Source organism: Choristoneura fumiferana, chromosome 3, assembly GCF_025370935.1.
Source record: "Choristoneura fumiferana chromosome 3, NRCan_CFum_1, whole genome shotgun sequence".
NCBI classification, from domain to species: domain Eukaryota; kingdom Metazoa; phylum Arthropoda; class Insecta; order Lepidoptera; family Tortricidae; genus Choristoneura; species Choristoneura fumiferana.
In genome coordinates, this window is record NC_133474.1 from 10,152,729 (window position 1) to 10,175,261 (window position 22,533).

Sequence of the window (22,533 nt, forward strand, 5' to 3'; positions counted from 1 at the left end):
GCTGTTCGTTCCGTTACAAATACAATTCTAACCTATTATAATAACCTATTTTTCTAGTCATCAATAGTAATTAGGTAATTTATTTTCAGACAGGATTTCGGCCTACCAAAGTTCGGATAAATTACATATATGCTAATAATAAAGATTATGCAGAATAAAATTCGGCCATGTTGATATTATGCTAAAATAAATTCGGGTACGCCATTATTCGGCTTGTATAGAATTATGCCGAACTAAATTTCGGCAAGTTTAGGATTCGTCGTAAATAAATTATGCGAAACCTGTTATGCATAATCAGTTTCGGACATTAAAAAGTATGCCAAATAGATGGCATCCGTCCAATAGCTGGCAAACGAGCATGGACGAGGGTCACCTGATGGTAAGTGATCACCGCCACCCGCGGACATCTACAGCATTATAAGGACTGAGGGTGCGATGCCGGTCTAAAAGGGGGGCTGAAGGGAGGAGTGAGGAGGGGGGAGGGGAATTAGGCCTAAATGTTTTTGTAACATACAGCTATCTAGTACAAATGACAGAACTAAGCTCTTCAAATTAAATGGTAAAAAACAAACCATGTTTCCGGGTTTTTAAACATTTTATTTGGTATAAAGTACCTAATGCTTCTTGCTTGACTGCCTGGTACTACACTTATAACTATTTGTTTCCGGAATCAGATTCCACGCTGCGTTTTCGTGATCTCGAGCGGCGTCGCCGATGCTTCATGTTTTTACGCCGGTGCTCGTCTCGTCGTCTTGCCTCGCGATGCCTTCTCTCCCGGGACCGCGAGCGAGACCGTTTCCTTCTTGGAATCTCGACTTCGGGTGATTCAGACCATCGCCAAGACCGAGAGGGCGGTGTTCTTTGCCTTCTAAAAAACGGAAATAAAAATTATCATCTGTGTGTACTTTTTGTAAGTAATACGAATTGTAGTATCAAGCGTAGGTATCAATTCTGCCCTCGTAACAAAGAACGTAGTAATCGCGAAATTGTGCTTTCGAGAAAAGCTTGAAAATTTGATTTTAATAAATTTACTACACTTATCCCCTGTTTCACCATTCATTAATTAAATTTATTTGACGGATAAATGTGATGTCATCTCTGTTTGTTTTGTTCGAATAGACGGAGACGGCAACACATTTATCCGTCAAATTAAATTAATCAAAATCAATGGGTGGTGAAACAGCCCCTAATATGAAAGCACAACACAACAAACAACAAGCTAGCACAACATACAACATGGAACATATGTGCTCTGTTTAAATTAGAAAGTGCGTTTTGTTTTAGGATCCACAGTTTTCATGAAAACACTGAGATTTTGTTTACTGAATTTCAAGCTTTGCAGGCTAAGAGATTTACAAATTTACATACAAAGTCAAAGTCAATATATATATTTTTTTTAATTTAGGCTTTGTTACACGCACTTATGAATGTCAAAAAATCTACCACCGGTTCGGAAAAACCTCTGTTGAGAAGTATCCGGCAAGAAACTCAACGAGGCATATACATATATTTTTATAAACAGATTTACAGTAACGTTGTTTAAAGATTTACAAGTATTTAGCACAACTACATTTTTTAACACAGTAGATTAGCTATTTGAAGTAAGTGGTCGCCTATGCGGATCGGATTCATTTCCAAATATCCCTGTCCATTATGTAATCATTAATTTTTTAATACGCCTTAGATACTAAGCTTAGATATGAATGTATTCTTGACAATAGTTTTAAATTTTGTATCTGTTTGATCAGTTATATTTTTTGGAATTTTATTGTGAAGACGTATGCAATTTCCCAGGAATAACGTTTTGGTTTTACCCAGTCTGTAAGTTGGAACTGTAAGCTTCCCTGCGACTTCATCGACGATACAGTCATGACATATTGCTTATGCTACATTTACACGCTTGCCAAGCTTCGGCAAGCTCTCACCAGGACAAGAAGCGTGTAAACGGCCCGTTTGGATAGGCTTGCGTGAGCTTGCCAGCGCTTGCCGCCGATCCGGGCCGGTGTCGGTTTTTCAACACAGATCAAAGGAACTTGCGGCAAGCGCTTGCGACGTGTTTACACGTTGGCTCGTGTTTAGTGTCGCTCAGGAGATCACGCTGTACGGATGTACATATTAAATAAATTTTAGTGACCATTATGAATGCTATTGGACTAACGAAGAAATTTAATCCTTTTTCTTTAAATAAAAAAATGTCAAGCTCAACACAAGAGCGGAAGCAACTTAGAGATCCACGTTTGCCATGCGTGCCTATCCGGAATACACTGACGCGCTTCCAAGCGTGTAAATGACATTCAAGCGTTTGCATAGGCTTGGAACTTGTAGACGCTTGGCAAGCCTCGGCAGGGGTTTAAATGTAGCATTAGAATAGCTGAACACGTGTTAATGTCCTTGAAAGCAGGGTTAGGTTTATATGTATTTGGGCCGCTTCATCACTTCAATACTATCAACTTTTTTTTTTGAAACGGGCAACATACAAATTTGTCACATTAGCCCATAGGGCAAAACATTAAATAACAAGAAAAAAAATGTACATCTCACAATTGACGATAACTAACTTCTTGTCACATCAGCCAACCTGAAAAGCATGAACGCCATGTCCTAGGCCGGCTGAGCTAAAATACCCACAACATTCCCGTGTCATACTTGCTCAGGTTGGCTGCTGCAACCAATGCCTCTCACGCAGCACGATTCCTAACAAATTCCTCTAATAATTGTTGGACATCTTCTGTCGTACCGCAAAATTTCAGTAATTTATTAATTTTATTCCACATGTTAAAATTAATGAAATTTGGATAGTATCGAAGTGGTGAACGGCCCAAATACAAATGTGGAAAAAATTGATAATACCTTTCAGATTCTTGGACTCGGTGGAGCGGAAACACATTGTTGGGATTTCTAAACACGTGTAGAAAATTACATGCGCGACCTTTTGGACAGCGACGAGTTGACTGCAGACCTGGGAATGATATTACACATAAAATTGCGAAACGAAAAATGGAACCTGGGCTAACACAAATAGACGTTGAACCACTCTGTTTGTCGAATGCGATTATTAGTTTTAAGATTCAGGAACATTTCAGAATCAGCAAGGAAACTTGCTTTCACATAAAAAAAAATGCAATAAAATCGGTCCATCCGTTTGAGAGCTACGATTCCACAGACAGACAAACATTGGAATCCAAATTATAACACCCATTTTTTTGCTTCGGGAGTTAAAAATACAAAGTGAGTGGTGTGCTATCTTATGAAAATATTTTTAACTTAGTTACCACAAATTGCGTTTTTCCACGAGCTTATTTGACAAAACTGCAGAGAAAGTTGTTTGCCGCCAAACCAACGCGTGTGCAAAGCACGATACGCCGCCACAGCACACCGCAGCTTGGCAAATTCTATGTATGTATTCCCACGAAGATGCTTCTCATAATTGTTGCAGACCTGTTATGAGATACCTATTAGTATAATTACTTTAGTATTCCTAATATTTAAATGGTAGGTATAGAACAAAGTCGCGTCCCGCCGTGAATCCCTCGACATGTATGTATTTGAATACGGTTTTGATCACCAGTTGGATACTATTTTTTCAGGGAAAGTTTACATTAAGTATATTAGGTATACAACTAGCGATGCGTCCCGGCTTCACGCGGGTGTACCTAGTTTCAGGGAATGGGAGGTGAAAAATGTGAAGTGCCTGATTATAGCTTTCTTTATTTTTACACACCTGTTTTTTTCATGTGAAGCCAGGGCACGTTAGCGTTAAGAAAATTCGCTAAATTTTATAAATTGGTACTGAATAAATCAAAAATAATAACAAACCTTCAGTTTCTTACAGCAAGTCACAGGACGAAAGTATGTCGCAATCAATGAAGTTGCTCTGAAGTTATTTTATGAGTATTATCGAATTAATCCCTGAACTCTAATGCCCTTTTTCAGAATTAGATGTCAGTTTGTAAATGTCATTATTATATTATTTATATTTTAGACCTATTTCCGACGAGATATAGGCTATGATTACCTTTACAATGTAAATTTACAGTTTATAAGTCAAGAGTTCTAGGGGGGGTTATACATAATCGGTGAAAATTTCAAGTGTCGGGTCCCGTTGGCACCCTTTGGGTACGGAACCCTAAAAAGTAACGCACATACCTACGCACTCAAACTTTCACCTTTATTTTATAACATTACCTAACATAAGTAATTACAATAAATATTTTTATTACGGGATTACCATGATTACCTTTAATGAGCACCCGATATATCAATGCATGCATTAAAACTATTATTAGTACATGGGCATTCGATATACCTTTACCAATACTCGGTTTAATTTAAGGTTTGAATTAAAAACGGTCAAATTGTAACACACGTTTCTCGGTATTTCGAGCACAAATGGATTAAAAATGCCTGCATGTAAGTACATTTATTAGCAGTATTTATTATGTTTTTATTACAGAAGTTAACACAATTTTAAATAGTTTCGTTGTTTCATTTAAAAACGTGAGCAAATTTTACCGTTAAGTTTCAAATGTTAAAATAAATGGAGTATACCTATTAAACATCCAAGACTCGAGAATGAATATTCATATTCTTCATACATTATATTGGCCCCATTGGTGAACCTGACTACAAAACTTGAGGTCCCAGGTTTGAGGATCTCTCGTCAGATTTAAGTAGTACTTAGACTTACTTTTACCTTCATGTTTAGAATCCACATAAAGTGTGTTTATTCAATTTGTTTAATTGCATTGCAAAGGATACATGATGTTTTATCAGCATTCCAACTCAATACTTACTTTGAATTGTATTACTTGTCCAAACTTTTCAAATTCAGGTAACACATCATAGAAAAAATCCTTGAAATCCTTATAAGTTTCACTGTATTCATATTCTAGCATTGCATCTGTATCATATTCATTGTCTATTGCATTGTTAATACCAAAATGAGTAAAAAAATTAACAGCTAAAATCACCTGGGAAAAAAAGCAATGAGTCAGACATACAGCAAAAGTAAGTGACAAACAATGTAAGATTAAAATAAAAATATAAATTGTTATTTTGTGTCCATGATTAAAAAAAATAAAATCATATGATTAAATCTAATCTATCTATCTATCTATCACCTTCTTGTATCTATATATATAAAACAAAGTCGCGTTAGTTACACCATTTACTCGTATAACCAATTTTTATTAAGATTGGTTTTTTGGAATCTTTTTGTATTTTTTATTTCAATTCCAAATTTTTACTTTTACGGTCATCCCGTAAAACCGAAATTGAAAATACAAACTGAAATATAGATGCACAGAAAAAACAGAAAAATAAGACCATCACTGGGAATCGAACCCAGGTCCTCGGTAATCCGTACCGCGTGCTATACCGCTACACCACTGATGGTCAACGGTACCGACACGAATTTCCCTATGCACCTTTATATCTCAGCTTGTGTTTCTTACTTAGTCACTTAAGCAGCGACGCTAGCGACATCTATGCCGTAAGCCCTCAAACTTTTTCGGCATTCCTTTGGAACTAACCGCTCACCCGGACAAGAGATATCGTTTCTAAGCAATCAAATTAAGATTGGTTTTTTGGAATCTTTTTGTATTTTTTATTTCAATTCCAAATTTTTACTTTTACGGTCATCCCGTAAATCCGAAATTGAAAATACAAACTGAAATATAGATGCACAGAAAAAACAGAAAAAAAAATGATGATAAAATGATTTTCGTGTTTTTGGATTTGTCTACGTCAGGAATAGGATAATTAGTATTAAAAGCATTGGAAAATTTACGAAAAAATAAAATAAAGGAAAAAAACATTTTCCCATACAAAATGTTCATGGGTTTTGTAACTGTCAAACATTTAAGTAATGTTCATCCCGTCGATACGGTTAAATACGGTATAGTACTTATCCCCTCAAATTAAAGAACATATTTAAATTAATTGGATCTGTTGTTGGTATGTTATCATAATTTTAATGCAGTGTTTTTTCGGGCAGGACAAGGTCTGCCGGGTCCGCTAGTATATAATATAATAAATATATATCAGGGATCTCGGAAACGGCTCCAACAATTTCGATGCAATATGGTATGTAGGGGTTTTTGGGGATGAAAAATCGATCTATGAGTAGCTTGGTCTTATCTCTGGGAAAACGCTTGTTAGATATCGAGTTCTAGCCCGAGCTAAGCTCGGTCGCTCAGGTACCTACTTAAAATGAAATAAAATTAAAATATTCAGAGGATCTCAAAACATGGACAAGAATGATTTTGGAAGCATTCAGGAGGGCAATAGCAGCAGAGTTCTCAGGGAAAAGCAGGAGTACTTACTTTACTAATCCCAGGGAACTGATGATTCCTTGAGCATTGATTGCCAAACCGGCAGCACCCAGTTTTATAAAAGAATGGGCACAGTTCATGATTGGGTTTGGTTTCACTTGAAACAAGTAATTCAGGGGGAGGTTCATTAGAATCTCCAGAAAGAAACTGTTCCAATTTTTCCATAAAAGCTTGATGTTTACATTTATTCTCTTCTTCAATTTCCTTTAGCCTTTTTTCTTCCTCTTCCTTTAACTTTTGCTCGAATTCTCTCTCCTGAAATATTTTTTTTTTATTAACAATCACATAAGATAAAGAAATAATAAACAAAAAATTGGCCTACCGCGAGTTAGACAAGTACACAAGGTTTCATACCACCACACAATTATGTATAAGATCAAGCAAAATGGTAAAGAAAACATGTGTATTGTATGACAACCTATTTTATTTTCCACTTAATCTGTCATCTCCCATGATAACAGGATCAAAGGAATTTGGGCACAAATTTGTGCCTCTGGGAGAGGATAGGTTAATTTGTCATCTATGTTATGTGTATGGTGGGGACACGAAACGGTGGACAGATGAGCATGAATAAGCAATTAATGAACAATTTTTTCGAACACAGTGGGGTTTAACTTATCAGATGCCCCGCACATCGTAGTGACCAAGGCTCGGTAAAACGCCCGTCATTTTGAAAACTTAACCCTGTTCCGCACAATGGAGACTTCCTCATGATGTTACTGTACTAGATTTTATATTATTATTTATTAATTAACATGTTTACACAAGATATCTAGTATGTACACGTAGTTTAACCGATTTATCAATAAATTACTACTCTTATACCAATATCATCACTCAAGCCCCTATTTCACCAATGTGACAATTGTCAGTGACATATCTCGACAGACAATCAATTCTTCTTCTTCAGCGCGCTTTCGCCCACCGTTGGGGATACGCCTCTCCAACCTTTCTCCATCCAGATCGACTATCTGTCTCTCTCTTTCAGACTGGTCCTGCTGTCTCCTCAATGTCATCGGACCATTGGACAATCAATTATTTGTATCTATATTTAATGATTTTTAGCACCGCAATCACAGCCCTAACAGCAATTTATCACCGCCCTCTTGTTCTGAGAGGAGGCCTGTGCCCAGCAGTGGGACGTATATAAGCTGGGATGGATGAATGGATCACCGCAATACGAAAGATTAAGAATATAATTAAAATTCAAAATAAAAAAAAATCTGTACCTACATAATATATACAGATATTTACAAATTATCTTGCAAAAAAATCCTGAACTACAAAGCCCTAGGTTACAGATAAATGAATCACTTAAAATAGTAGACAACATACATAATGTTTTACAAAATATACCTGGAATTCTTAGATCTAGCTACTAGACTAATATGTAAATTTCAAGCAATTTATATTAGATATCCCGATTATGTTACTGTAAAAGAATTGCAGAAGAAAACTAATGATGAGCCACAAGCATATTGTAAGAATGTATCTATACAAATGTCAACGATTAAGTATGTTCCAATGACTTTCGTAAACTGTGAAAAAACTTTTTCAACTTATAAATGGGTCCTAAATTCAGTATGTTATGCACATACAACTGAAAATTTGGAAACAATTTTAGTCATTCTTTTTTATACACAAAAGTGATTTTTCCTATAACCATTCCGGTGTCATTGATTTGTCACTGAATATTTGTTACATATAAATTATGGCATAATAAATAAATAATATTTTTATTCCAATATAAGGAAGTCTCTATTGTATGGAACAGGGGTATGTTTCAAAATGACACACATTTGTCCAAGCCTTGGCAGTGACACCACATAATATATAATAGTACTAACATACAGAATGGCCACGCTCCACCCGCTCCGGTTCGAGTTACCCCACCCCTCAAGTGCAGATTGCAGGAAAACTGCAGGAAAGCAGTCGGGTGCGCAACACGATGTATGTCGGCCGCATGGCACTAAGTTCGGGAGCAATTATTTTGCGAAATGGTAACGGTACCTTACCAACTTCCTTTTTCTAAATAAATAATGATTTTTTAAATTATCGCGATTAATACATGAAATAACTACCTACCAAATAATTCGTTTAAGTTTGTAGTATATCTATTGTAACACATTTTAAGTAGGTTTAAATAAATAGATAAGATTAACAATTACATTTATTTGCACTATCTAAGCCATACCTTATAAGTACCTTTAAATTTCATTGGTAGCACTTATTAGGGTTTTGCGATAGCTGTGGCGATAGTCAGCCCTGTGTATCTTATGCACACATTGATGCGTGTACAGACATCGGCGTGCCTATGTAGATTCAAGAACGCATATTTTGTATGGTGTGGCCGCCGTGTGGTGACACTTAATTAATTACCAGGGCGGGATTTAAGGGCGGGCAACCGGGGCTACGGTCCCAGGGCCTCCAAAAAAGAGGGGCCCCCTTAATAGACTTCAGATTTTGTTTTTCAATTTCCGAAGAATAAACACTAGTAAACAACTATTCACTCCACTGCCTCCAGTCCTTTATTGCCCCAAGGCCTCCAGACCTCTAAATCCGGCCCTGCTAAATAATTACTCAAGATTTACAGAATTTTTTTGGTCACACAATGGGTTAAAATGCAGGTTAGTGAAATTTACATTTACCATTTTTAGCTTAGCCTCCTGCTCTAAACGCTTCATTTGTATTTTTTCTTTTCTCTGTTGCAACTCTTGCCAACGTTGCAAAGATAGTTTTTCTGCAGCAATCCATTTTTCATTTTCTGCTCTATTCATAGCTTCAATTTGTTCCCTTTCAAATGCTTCCAACTCCTCTTGTTCTTTTAACCAATTGGGATACTCATTGATTGATGAGCTCAATAAATTATCTGGAGAAATAGAAAGAAAATTAATATAAATTAAGTATTTCTAAAACTCACATAAGTCACACAAGTTTTATACATTTACCTCGTAGTATAGCTTCTTGTCGTCTAATTCGTCTTCTTCTTTCCCGTTTTGCTATTTTCCTCCATTCCTTGTGTCTGAAAAATATGATTAAATTATTATTGGAATTGTCTCAATTAGGAGGGTGAAAGAAAGGACTTCTTGCTGTTGGTGTGTCACTAGCTAGCAGAGATATTAATAAAAATTTATTCAGATAGTTTGATACGATATTTTTTTAACAAGTAAAAATAAATATAATAATTAAAACTGTCTCACCGTCCCATGATGTTAGACAAAAGCCAAACAGTGTTTGTTGTTACAACGCATTGAAAAAAAGTGATAAAAAAATGCAATTGATGCGAGTATTCCCAATCACAACAAACAACTAATAATATTTTTCACCTGTCATGAGTTCTGTGACGTTTCGAGTTTGAAAGTTTTAGAGATGCACCATTTATCGAGTGAACTATCGATTTTTCTACGAGGTATTAGTGCCTATTTTTGGAGAAGTTGCATTATATTAAAAATGTGGCGTTATCTGGGTAAAGGTAACTTGTTCTCGGTATTGAGTTATTGATATCCCCATAATCTACATATATTTAGTTATCGAACCATGTATGAAACATGCATGTAGGTTTAATAGATATTAAAAAAAAATTTTGAAACTCAAAAGCCAGAAAAGGTGATTATGAGAAAATTGAATTCAAACTTATACACCCAATAAAAGTCTGTTGTTGTTGGAAGTGTTGAAATCTATTTAAACTATTAACTAGTGGAAGTCTCCATATTCCTAAATGTTCATATTAAAACCAATATTTCTTGTTCACACAACACATATTATATTTTTAACAAACACAAATCTGACAACTCAAGACAATCAACAAACAATGTAACCAAGGTTACAAACCATCGACAATAACTTAAAAGTATAAACCTCATCATCCCCCCTCAATTCTAATTCACCACAGAATAAGAATTGTTCTAAAATATTAAACAATAAAAGGTATATTGATGCCTATACTAAAGCAAAGGTTAAACATTGAAAGAAAGCCAAATAAGGAAGGGATAGGTAGGTACAAAAAACATTAATTTTCATTTAACAAATTTTCATTTAACAAACCCTATCCACCCTCAAGTTCAAGTGCTCTACTCATTAAAGTTTAGATAATAAGAATTTTAACTCATTATCGCAACCTGATCTATACAGGTAGCTACATAACAAAGAAGCCAGTCAATTAAAGCCTAGTTTTTGTACAAAATAGTTGTGCTTCAGTTTTCCTAAAGCCTTTGTCAAAATATCTGCTGTATTTTCATTCGTGCTTACATATTTTACAATTATATCACGTTTATTAATTAAATCCTTGATGAAATGATATTTTATATCAATATGCTTAGACCTCTTACTATTTTCATTTGACTCCATTAACTTAATCGCACTTTGATTATCAACAAGTAACATTGAACTTGAAGGACTGTTAAAATCTTGCAACAAACCCTTTAAAGAAATTAATTCTGTACATGCTAGAGCCGCAGCTACATATTCGGCTTCGGCTGTTGATAAGGCGACTACGTTTTGTTTCTTACAAAACCAGGCCAACAAGTTATTTCCAAAGAAAACAGCAGAGCCACTCACGCTTTTCCTGTCTTTTTTGTCACCTGCCCAGTCAGCATCGGTATATGCAACTAAGTTACACCTGCTATCCCGTTTATATACGAGAGATTTTGACTTCGTTTCTTTTAAATACCGCAAAATACACTTAGCTGCTTTCCACAGTGATAGAGTGGGCTCATCCAAAAATCTACTTAAGAAAGATACTGCGAAGCAAATATCAGGTCTACTTGAAGTAGCTAAGTATAGAAGACTACCTATAAGCTCACGATATGGTTTATCGAAGGTAATGGGTTCATTGTCATCTGTTGTGAAATTTACTTCCATCGGCGTCTCCGCTCCTTTGCAATCTGTCATATTGAATTTATCAAGCAATCTATTTATTGCTGATTCTTGAGAAATTGAAATTGATTCTGGCGTTCTCACAATGTCCAGTCCCAGGTAAGTACTCACCTCTCCAAGGTCCTTAACATTGAATTCAGTTTTTAGAAAATCATGTGACTTATTCAAGTTTATTGTACTTTTTGACATTAGAATAATATCATCAACGTAAACTAACAAAAATACACCTTCCAAAACGTATAAACAGAAATCATGTTTCGACTGTATAAAACCTTTCTGGATTAAAAAGGAATGAAGTCTTTCGTTCCAGCATTTAGGTGCTTGTTTTAACCCATAGAGCGATCTTTTTAGTTTAAAAACAACACCCTTTTCCACTTTTACTCCTAAAGGCGGTTTTATATAGACATCTTCCTTTAAAAAACCATTTAAAAAAGCCGTTGGAACATCTAACTGTTTCATATACATATCATTTTGTAATGCTTGGCTCAGCATCATACGAATTGTAGGCATACGAGCTACTGGTGAATATACATTAAATAATGTTTCTTCTTGAAAACCTTTTGCCACTAACCTGGCCTTTTTTGTGCCATCATTTTTAGTAGTGAATACCCATTTGGTATCTATAGCCTTTTTATCTTTAGGCAATTTCGATTCTTCCCAGGTTCCCAAACATTTAAGTGAGTCTAATTCTTTGTCTATGGCATTTTGCCACTCTTGACCTGTTTCAATAGCTTCTTTGTAAGAACTTGGATCACCCGTACACAAACAGTAGGCCACATGTGTTTCAAAATCTTCTAATCTTTGCGGAGGCTTGACAATTCTGCCACTTCTTGTTTTTACCACATGATCATTGGTAACATCGTTTCTCTCATTTAAAGTTTCTCCAGTACAATCTTCAAATATTTCTTCTGATTCCGTATTTCCTTCATCAACATTCGTACTATCAATGATAACCTCTTCTCCATCTTCAATATCTTGTTCAGGTTCAGTAACTCTTTCATTATCTTGTTCAGATTCAGTAACCCGATTATTATTTTCTGAATTCATTTCTGACATACTTACTCTTTGCCACTCTTGTTCGTTATCAGTTTGATTAGTTTCGTTGTACCTATATAATATTGTCTTCATCGAATCTCACATCTCGTGACACAATTATTTTGTTGTTTTTAGGATCCCATAAATTATAGCCTGTCCTACTATATCCAACCATTCTACATTCACATGATCTTTCTGAAAGTTTATCAGGTTTAGGTAAAATGTAAGCCCACGCTTTTGCACCAAATGCACGTAGTTTTTTTAAGTCTCTTGTCCCATATAAAACTTCACAAGGAGTTTTGTAGTCTATAGCCATAGAGGTACAACGGTTTAACTGATAAGCTGCACATTTTATAGCTTCACCCCACAAATTTTTCGGTAGCTTAGTTTCAACGAGCATAGTCCTTGCTTTGTTATATAAACTTCTATTCATTCGTTCGGCAACTCCATTACTAGCTGGTGAATATGGTAAACTATATTCTAAAGCTATACCTTTCAGGTTACAAAATTGACGTAGATTATTGCAGGTGTATTCACCTCCATTATCGCATCTGATCCTTTTAACCGTTTTCTCAAGTTCGTTTTCGTATCGACGGATATAGTTAATAATATTCTCGACGGCTTCAGATTTTCTTTTTAACAAAAAAAACTACACAAAAATGGGAAAAATCATCTATAATTGTTTGAAAATAGATTTCACCCTGTATAGTCGGAATGCTGGATGGACCCGCTATATCACTATGTAACAGTTCTAAGACCTGACGTGACCTAGGTCTCTCTAGCGGTTTGAACGGTAACCGTGTTGCCTTACCTTTCATGCAGGCATTACATACATTGTCGTTAAGAGGTAGCTGTAGCCTTTGTAAAGTTTTAGAGCTGGTATGTCCTAAACGTCTATGCCATAACATGCCGTCTGCCGAATACATAGCCGCGACTCCATCCTCTGTTACAATTTCACCCTGTAAAATATAAAGTTTGCCATTATTGTATGCCCATATATTAGATCCATTATAAAAGGTAATTTTTGCATATTCATTTACAAATACGATTTCGTTTGGTTTTTCCAGTAATTTTCGTACAGATAGAAGATTGTAGGCTAAATTCGCCACTATAAGTCCCTCGACTGTAAACTTAACGTTACCACATTTTATTTGTAAATTGCCGCTTTGATATGCAAATAATTTTTCACCATTAGCCGTGTTAATTTTTATGGGATGTTCTAAATTTTTAATATTAATCATACGACGTGTATAAGTATCAGATATAAAATTTTGTGAGGCACCTGAATCTACTACAAAAGAAATTGATTGATCAAAAGATGCCTTACAAGTTAAATTAAACTCTCCATCAGTCATACAGCCCACTTCCTCTGTGGTTTCTTCATGGAGTATTATTGCATCATCCCTCGATGTACATGCTCTATTCGCACCCCGAATGCGTCCTTGTCCTCTGCCACGACCCCGTCTGTATAGTTCACCACCTCGGGCAGAAGCTCCCCGATGAGAAGTATAATATTGTCTATTTTGTACATTTTTGTGACAATATCTTGCAGTGTGTCCTTTTTCATTGCAGTTCCAACACTCTATATTAAATGCACTATCCTGGCTTGGTGCAATCATGTCATCCAGTCTAATTTCTGCATCAAGTAGTGTCCTTTTTGTCTTTTCCAAGGTCAGTTCTTCATTCATTGCTTCTAAAGCTGTTGTAACATTATTGTATTTACCGGGTAAGGCGAGTAGTAAATGTATAACTTTATCAGATTCATCCATTTTTGACATAACTTCAATGTCACTTACCAACTTGTCAAACTTCAAAAAGAAATCTTGCAATTTTTCATTGTTTTCACATTTCAACTCGATTAATCTCTTTTTCAAATTATATTTATTCATAATACTTCTTCGTGTAAAAATATTTTCTAAAGAATTCATCATATCTTTTGCACTTGCATCCTTTCACAATTTCCAAAAAATTATCTCCTATGCATTGTACTATTAGCGATCTCGCTTCTGCATCCTTCATTTTATCTTCCTTCTTTACATCAGCACAGGCCACTATATCACCAAGACCTTTCTCTTCCATTAACAACTCCACTCTAAACTTCCAATTGTGAAAATTGTGTCCATCTTCTAAACGACAAACCACGGTTTGTATTTTCGATTGAGCCATATTTTGTTCTTGTATGCCTTTTTTTCCAGTAGCAAACTTTATTTATAGTGCTTCAATAAAATTTTACATGATTTATGAAATTGTCAAAAAAAAATAAAGATCGTAAATTTGGTATTTTATCACTGAAAAATGAGGAATATAGGGCGGCCCATAACCTGTTGAAATCTATTTAAACTATTAACTAGTGGAAGTCTCCATATTCCTAAATGTTCATATTAAAACCAATATTTCTTGTTCACACAACACATATTATATTTTTAACAAACACAAATCTGACAACTCAAGACAATCAACAAACAATGTAACCAAGGTTACAAACCATCCACAATAACTTAAAAGTATAAACCTCATCAGGAAGTTACATAGATAACATGCTATTTGAGGAGTAGATTGTACGAGCTTTCAGGTTTCAAGAACAATTTTGTAAATGGACAACTGTTTTCCTATAGTTTACCTTGCCAAAGTGCATAAAGTAAAAAAAAAGAGGTTGATACATTTTTTAAATAATTTTCTATTTATAGTATATTTTCATTGGATTTTATCAAAATAAAAAATATTATGCGTAATTGGACGGACACTAAATAAGAACTACTCCGTTTTGAATTACTTACCTTTGTTTATTATATAAAAAAAAAATATTTTAACAAAAATAACTTTGTGGTTTACAAATGTAATTAAATAGTCAAAATCAACAAACGTTTATATTTAGTACGCTAAAACATAGCCCAATGAGACCAAATTAACTCAAAAAAATCTTAAAAACTACTTTTTTCAGTATCAAATTTCAAGGTAAAGTTTAGTAAAAAGTTGGCACAATCACTATATATTTTCTAAAAGGTACCTCATCGTCGGTGGTAAAATATTTAGTGATATGAAGTGATATCATTTGAAAACGACCAATAACATACGATTAATTTTAATACTCTTAATTTAAGAAAACACTGTAGTATTAAAACTCTTGCCAAAAACCTATAATTTTGTCTCAACAAACACTAAATGATTAACGTATTTGAAAAGGTACCTTATTATCGGACGTAAAATGTGACATAGTTAAGAATAAGATATAAAAAAATGCTTTTGATTTGTAGTTGTAACTATTAATCGTTATTATTATTATTATTATTATAAATCAACCTCTAAAGACCAGCAGGTGGTAGGACCTTGTGCAAGGTCCGCCCGGATTGCTACCACCATCTTGCTCGCTAATCCTGCCGTGAAATAGCAGTGCTTGCATTGTTGTGTTTCGGCGTGGAGAGTAAGACAGCCGATGAAATTACTGGCACTGGATCCCATCTTAGGACTCTAGGTTGGCAACGCATCTGCAATCCCCCTGGTGTAGCAGGTGTTTATGGGCGGTGGTAATCTCTTACCATCAGGTGACCCACTTGCTCGTTTGCCATCCAGTCGAATTAAAAAAAGGACAAATTGACGTAAATCGTCAATAAGGGCCTTATCACACTAGCGATTTGCGGGAGAGTTGAAAGCGAGGCAAGCGTGCAGTGAATTCGCTGCGAGCGTATGACGATTTCGCCGCAAGCGCGCAATGATGTCGCTGCTGCGAACGCGTAGCGTGTTCGCTGCTTTAGCGCCAAAAACGCCATATTGTAGACTTTCGTATAATAATAATAGGGCGTCTTCGGCGTTAACGCAGCAAACTCGCAGCGACATCGTTGCGCGCTCGCGGCGATATCGTTGCGTGCTCGCGATGAAATCGTTACGCACTCGCCTCGCTTTCAACTCGCCCGCAAATCGCTAGTGTGATAAGTGTGATAAGGCCCTAACTGGCTACCGCCTAATAGTGGCCAGTTATTGATGATTTACCTTACTCTAGTTAAACGTATTTTATAATGATTCCGATTGACGTTTTTTACGCGCCGACAAGCACCGCACTGGGCCCGCGTGGGAACTACTGCCCAAGCTCTCTCATTCTGAAAGGAGGCCTGTGCCCAGCAGTGGGACGTATAGGCTGGGATGATGATGATGATGACGCGCCGACAAAGTACCGACGTCCGACACGTCTTCCAAACCGATACCGAGCGCACAGAAAGCATTCAAGAGCGGCACAGACAATAAGGTACCTTTCTTACTAAACTTTAAGGGATGTTTTAACTCATAAAAAATCGATTTAAAAACTTGTGTCTGTCAAATTAAAATTTAGACCCTGCTTATTAATACAGGGTAAAAAAAGAAAAAATGTTTTTTTTCGAAATTTTAGTTTAAGCGCGATTATCTCGGAAACTAGAACCGACAACAAGGTACCTTTTCCCAGATAACGCCACAAATATATATATTTTTCCAGTTTTCCGCCCACCGGGCCACGGTTTTCTCGTTCTCGCTCAAAATAATCCCTCAAACGAATTACAAACTTCCGACTCTAGGAGTTCAAAACAGTCTTTTTAGACCGTTTCGGCATTTTGCCAAAAAAATAACAACAAACTTAACGAGAATCAGCAACAAAAGTCAACAACAATAATAACAGAAATGAACAATAACAAAATAAAATGCAAAGAAAATGCAATGGAAACTCAACTCGTATACAAGGCAGACGACGCACTCGTACTGACAGTGATACTGACAAGCACTGGCCACAAGTGGCACAAGATGGCTGCGGCCGTTTTTCAAATAGCCGCGTTTACCAAATCTTGCAAGTTTTGTTTAAACATCTAACTGTCCATGGGTATTGAATAATGCACCGCGACAATTGCCGATAATGTTGTGTCACGTCACTACTCTGTTCCGTTTCACACATTGCGTCATTTAAAAAAATAAATATTTTTCTATCGTATTCGATGGAGTCTATTTAATGGACACTGATATTGCTACACATTTTTAAAATGTACATTATTTCATTTTTTTTATTATTTTGCTTCAATATATATATATATATATATATATATATATATATATATATATATATATATATATATTTTGCGAACATAGTATGCGTAATTCGGAAAATTTTTAAGTGTCACAGAACTAGAGGTGAGACGTACTAGGCAAAACGCGGACTGAGGTCTTGCGAGTACGCGTCCACGAAAAGACTAGATCCAAAGACTAGGTCTACGAGTATCTACAAGTACTTCCGTAAATGCGCTCCCGTATCCTACATCGTACTAGTTTTAGTAGTATTACGAATATTAAGTATCGAACAAAATCGAATCGAATTCCACGTCACAGTTCAGTCTTCACGCTTCATATTTTTTTAATTTTAACTTATATTAAAAACTTCCCTTCATACTTCGTACAGGCTTAGGACTGTCAGCAATTTTTATAAATTTTTCAATTAAAAAGTGTACATAACAGCTTGTTTTCAAGTTGGCGGAACGTTGTCAGCCGCCGTACTCCTAAATACTTGTACGCTAAAAGAATCGCGGGCGGGAACGCGTACTCACGCGTCCAAGCCAAAACATATTCCAGTAAATACGTCTCACCTCTACACAGAACGAACTCATCATAGGTGAAAAATATAATAGTGAATAATGTTTTTTTTTTCCACACCTCTCCTTCATAAAAGTTACTTTTCCTCCCTGACGAGAGGGAGCAAAGTGCAACTTTTCTGTTCAGTGTTTTGTTGCAAATGCCATTTTTTGAAGTTGATAATTGTAAAGCCACGCCATTTTCTATGCTGGTTGTTCTTTAATAATATGTAGAATATTTTTTTTTAAGTTTCTTAATCGGTGTGAAAAGTTGTATGAGCCACTCGGGAGCAAAATTATTTTCATCTTGGGCGCTAACACTTGAATCCTTCATTACGCTCAGGATTCTACTTTAGAATCCCTCGCTACGCTCAGGATTCTATTGTAGAATCCTTCGCTACATTCTGGATTTAACAAGATACCTAAAGGTAAACCAAAAAATATATGACTATTGGCAAACCGCGTAACTGAGGCGGAATGAGCTGTGCTAAGAAGCGCCTGCCGCCCGCACACCTCCTTCAGTCCCCTTTGTCGTCCTACCCCCGCGCCCCTGTACCGCGCAGGCGAGGACTCATTGCAGTTATGCGGTTTGCCTATAGTGACTAATGTCAAGAGAGCGCTATTGTTCTTATTTATATGGCAATAGTTCAGTATAGTCGCAACAATGCTTTCTTTTTTCTTTGGCGACCTAAAACCTGGGGAGGAACGATCTTCTTTCGTAATTCGCGTAATCGATGACTCCGATATACTCACGTAGAAAGTTTATTAATACTTAACTATAATTACTGCTTATTTTTACCAGACTACAATGACATCTTGACTTGTTTACAACATTTACCTGTTAGCTCCGATGTTAATTTGAAAAGGTTTTGTAGCGAAATAGTATCATTCCCGATGCTTTTTTTTTCCAGTAGTTTATTATAAACATTATTTACAATGATCCGTTGTTGGCTACAAATCATTTTGGGCATTTTTTGTTATTGTTCAAAGTTGGTTCAAAGAAACCACACACATTGCCACAGTGACATTGACATCATTATAGTACATTGTGTCTTAAGGGCGGTAAACAAGGAATTACGAACGAGAGTCTATTAGAAGCCCGAAGTCGAAGACTGAGGACTTTAATGAGTCGATGTTCGTAATTCTAGTACCGCCCGTGCGACATACAATGTTTTTCATCACATTTGCGAGTAAAATTGTATATTTGTATATAATCAAAATATTAGTTTTTCTTTTACAAAAAAGAAAAACTAATATTTTTTCAAAAATTGCCGATACCGCTGACTACGCTCTTGGCAGCGCCAGCCTCCGCGCCGCCCTGCCCCAGCCTGAGCCTGACCATGCGCCCGACGTGCTCCTGCAGGCGCTGCAGCACACCATGGCAGTATTACACTCATTTACCGACCTTGGGCTTCATGACAAGAAAATTAGTACGGGAAATGACTCATTTACCGACCACGGGTTTCATGAGAAGCACATAAAGGTCGAGGGTTTTATTTGGGGGGGTTGCAACCAAGGTAGCCTGCATGTTACGACACTGTTTACGAGCAAGTGTGATGAAAAAATTATTACCAATGTAAGAAATTAGTTCCAATGAAATTCCGCAATATGGCGAATAGTCATATATTTCTGGTCAGGCTTTAAATACGAACTTTTCCGAGAAAATAGGTTGTACGTTATTCATTACTTCTGTACAAAAACAGTGATAATAAAAATCACAAAAGGTTTACTAACACTGTTTCTTATGCATATCTACAAATCTGTAACTGGAGTGCCGAAAACGCTGATGGGCGTCTAATTTAGCTTTCCCTGGATGCCGCTGACGCCGATGGGCGTCTGTTCTGTAGAAGCGTTGGCATCGCAGCAAAATCTCAATTTGTATGGAAACACGAACATCGCAAACGTTCCGCTAGAGGCACTGTTCGTTTTGCATACAAATTGAGATTTTAACGCGAACGCGATCAAGACGTATTTTGTAACCGAAAACTTACACAAAGGGCACTGCACGGCTACTACGTAACTCGAAACTCGAAGTTCCTATCGGGTCGACCTTCTCGCTCTCGTATTAAATAGTAAAAGTGTTACAGGGACCGCACGACACGAACTTTGAGTTTCGTAGTAGCCCTGCTGGCGCGCGGTAATGAAAGGGTTAAAGAGCTTTACAGACTGCAATTCAGAATAATGAATAGATTTATTTTTCCCTGAATAAATGGCAGCACTGGCACCTGGCATCGCTCGTTTTTGGCTCGAAATTCGAACTTGTGATTTTATTTGCTTAATATACAAAATGTACACACCCAATATCATATTTTCTAAAGTTTTTCGCGATTCCCAAGGGAATCGAATTGCTTTAAAATTCCAGAAAAATAATGCGTTGTTTGGGAGAAACGTGTCAAAATGGTGTTGTAGAGCGCCATCCTGCTCTGTCTGGTTTTTTTCCGGTTCTGACGGTTCACTTTTATATTATAGATGTTAGAATTAAAATTTAAGAAGATATATTCAATATCAATCTGGTCAAAATGGTCCAAAAATAAATACTCAAAGATGCGTCTGGACTGTACGACTTAGGCACTGACAAAGGTCATAAAATTTACCAAGGGACTCCTAAAGTGCATCATCAACTCACATTACTTACTATTACTACATGAATTTTGATGCAGCTTAAAGAGTCCTGAGTATAATTTAATTTTTGGAAAATTTAAATAATATCTAAGTATCAACTTCGCAGCGCCACTGCTCAACATTTTAAGGTGTGCACTATTTAACTGTGTGTGCGCGATTGCCTAGAATCGACAGTGACCGGGGAAATGATGTTATATGTCACTAGATTGGCAGTTTACGGCAGCGACGCGGAGCCACTTCGAATATGCCTGCAGGCATATCTGACTTCAGTTGCCTGCACAGAGTACTTTATGACCGGGGCTACCCGACTCTCCCCTAAAATAAAATATTTTGAAGCATCAAGTGAGTATCAAGCGTTTTAACAGAGATCAGACCAAGCTAAACGATTTTTCATCCCCGAAAACCCCTACATACGAAAATTCTACAAGAATTTTTTGTTCGGTATTATAGATATATTATATTAACCTTTTTCTTATACTTACGAGGGTAAATATACAGTACCTGCCAGCCCCGGATCTAAGGAAGGGGGGGGGGGCCCGGGCGGCAGTTTCAACCTGGGTATTTTTTTATCAATCAATCAAGAAACAGTTGTTTATATTTATTAGCATTCACGTAGGTTGCGTAAAATAAGGTTGACAATGTATTTTAAATTTCAAAACGAGGGTAAATTTCGAAAAAGTACATCGTTCATTGCAATCTTGGTACGCGTCGGAGTAAAATGGAAATCAACAGTAGCATTATCAAAAATTCCATATACACCGATGATCACCAGAAAATAAGTGAGTTATTAAGTGCTGGTTTAGATCCAAATTATGAAGGAGGGTGGCCGATTCGGCTAGCAGCTCGTTATGGATCCTACTCTATAGTTAAAACGCTATTGCAACATAGAGCTAATCCTCATTTACTAGGGGATTCGGGTGAGTTTTTCACTTGAGTACTAAATAAATCCCACTAATATTATAAATGCGAAAATTACCCCTCGTTTGTGCCCTCGTCAAATTGTAATATTATTATATTGACAAGGAAACTCAATGTGCAATACACGCCCTAAATAGGTTCCGTAGCCATTACGAAAAAATTAAGTAATATTTTTCTAAGGATTTCGTATTTTATACGGAATCTTCAATGTTTAGGTATGTTTTATACCTTAGGCTGCTATTTAAGAGTAAAACTACTTAGGTACTTACTAATAATTTTCAAGCAAACTTAGCCGTTATAGTTTTCTTTAAAAGTTTGATATACTTACTACCATCCTGAATTTTTTCAAATTTTCCACCCACCGGTTTAGATTATAGAGCGGAGGGGGGGGGGGGGGCTCGATTTTAATGAAAATTTACACTTTAAAGTTGAATATTTCGCAAAAAATCAATAAATCGAAAAAATCGTCTTAGCCCGTAACCCGTACCCGTACCCGTAATGGTTTTAAAAGACCTATCCAACGATACCACAGATTATAGGGTTGGATGAGAAAAAAAAAACACCACACTACGTCTAAGGGAGGAACCCTAAAAACATTTTTTTTTTTTTTTATTGTACCATTTTGTCGGCATAGTTTTCATATATATCCGTGCAAAATTACAGCTTTTTAGCATTGATAGTCCCTGAGCAAAGCCGCGGACGGACGGACAGACAGAGACAGTTAGACAGACATGGCGAAACTATAAGGGTTCCGTTTTTGCCATTTTGGCTCCGGAACCCTAAAAAACGATTTTAAAAAATAAGTATTGCTCTAAAATTTTCTACAATAAAACAGAATCTTTAGTGCGCAACAGTACCTACCTATATAGGGGTTTTCTTTTTTTATTTCAGGCGCATCGACGTTACAGTTAGCAGTATTCTCTGGAGAGCACTGGGATACAGATAGATGGTCGTTCCTGTTATCGTGTTGTGATTCTTCTCAGCTAGCCGATGGAGCTGCGGTTGCGATTGTTTTTCACAACATATCAGCTTTTAAAGACACTTCTAAAAACGGGACGCTGTAATACAAATATCCCCACAACCTTAACAGGTATGTAAACGTAACGCACAAAATAGTATATTGTATCTTTAGGGCGGTAAATTAAGAATTACGCACGAGAGGTCTATTA

General features: G+C 36.4%; 1 protein-coding gene and 1 pseudogene across 1 annotated transcript; one reads left to right on the plus strand and one right to left on the minus strand.

The window, feature by feature from the left end:
- Positions 1 to 561: 561 nt before the first annotated feature.
- On the minus strand, positions 562 to 9,906 carry LOC141426543 (uncharacterized). Its single transcript, XM_074085540.1, has 8 exons — positions 9,533 to 9,906; positions 9,281 to 9,354; positions 8,981 to 9,201; positions 6,324 to 6,587; positions 4,794 to 4,970; positions 3,273 to 3,438; positions 2,851 to 2,959; positions 562 to 868 (listed from the first exon to the last, which is right to left on the minus strand). The coding sequence occupies exons 1-8, from the start codon at positions 9,538 to 9,540 to the stop codon at positions 655 to 657; spliced, it is 1,233 nt and encodes a 410-aa protein (XP_073941641.1). The 5' UTR covers positions 9,541 to 9,906; the 3' UTR covers positions 562 to 654.
- Positions 9,907 to 21,053: 11,147 nt separating this feature from the next.
- Positions 21,054 to 22,533, plus strand: part of LOC141445691 (uncharacterized) — a 2,529-nt pseudogene continuing 1,049 nt past the window's right edge.

Coding starts and splice junctions, on each gene's coding strand:
- LOC141426543 (XM_074085540.1), bottom strand. Junction 4,971..6,323: donor AGTTCCCTGGGATTAGTAAA/GTAAGTACTCCT, acceptor TTTTTTTCCCAG/GTGATTTTAGCTGTTAATTT. Junction 2,960..3,272: donor GTGGAAAAACGCAATTTGTG/GTAACTAAGTTA, acceptor TATCATTCCCAG/GTCTGCAGTCAACTCGTCGC.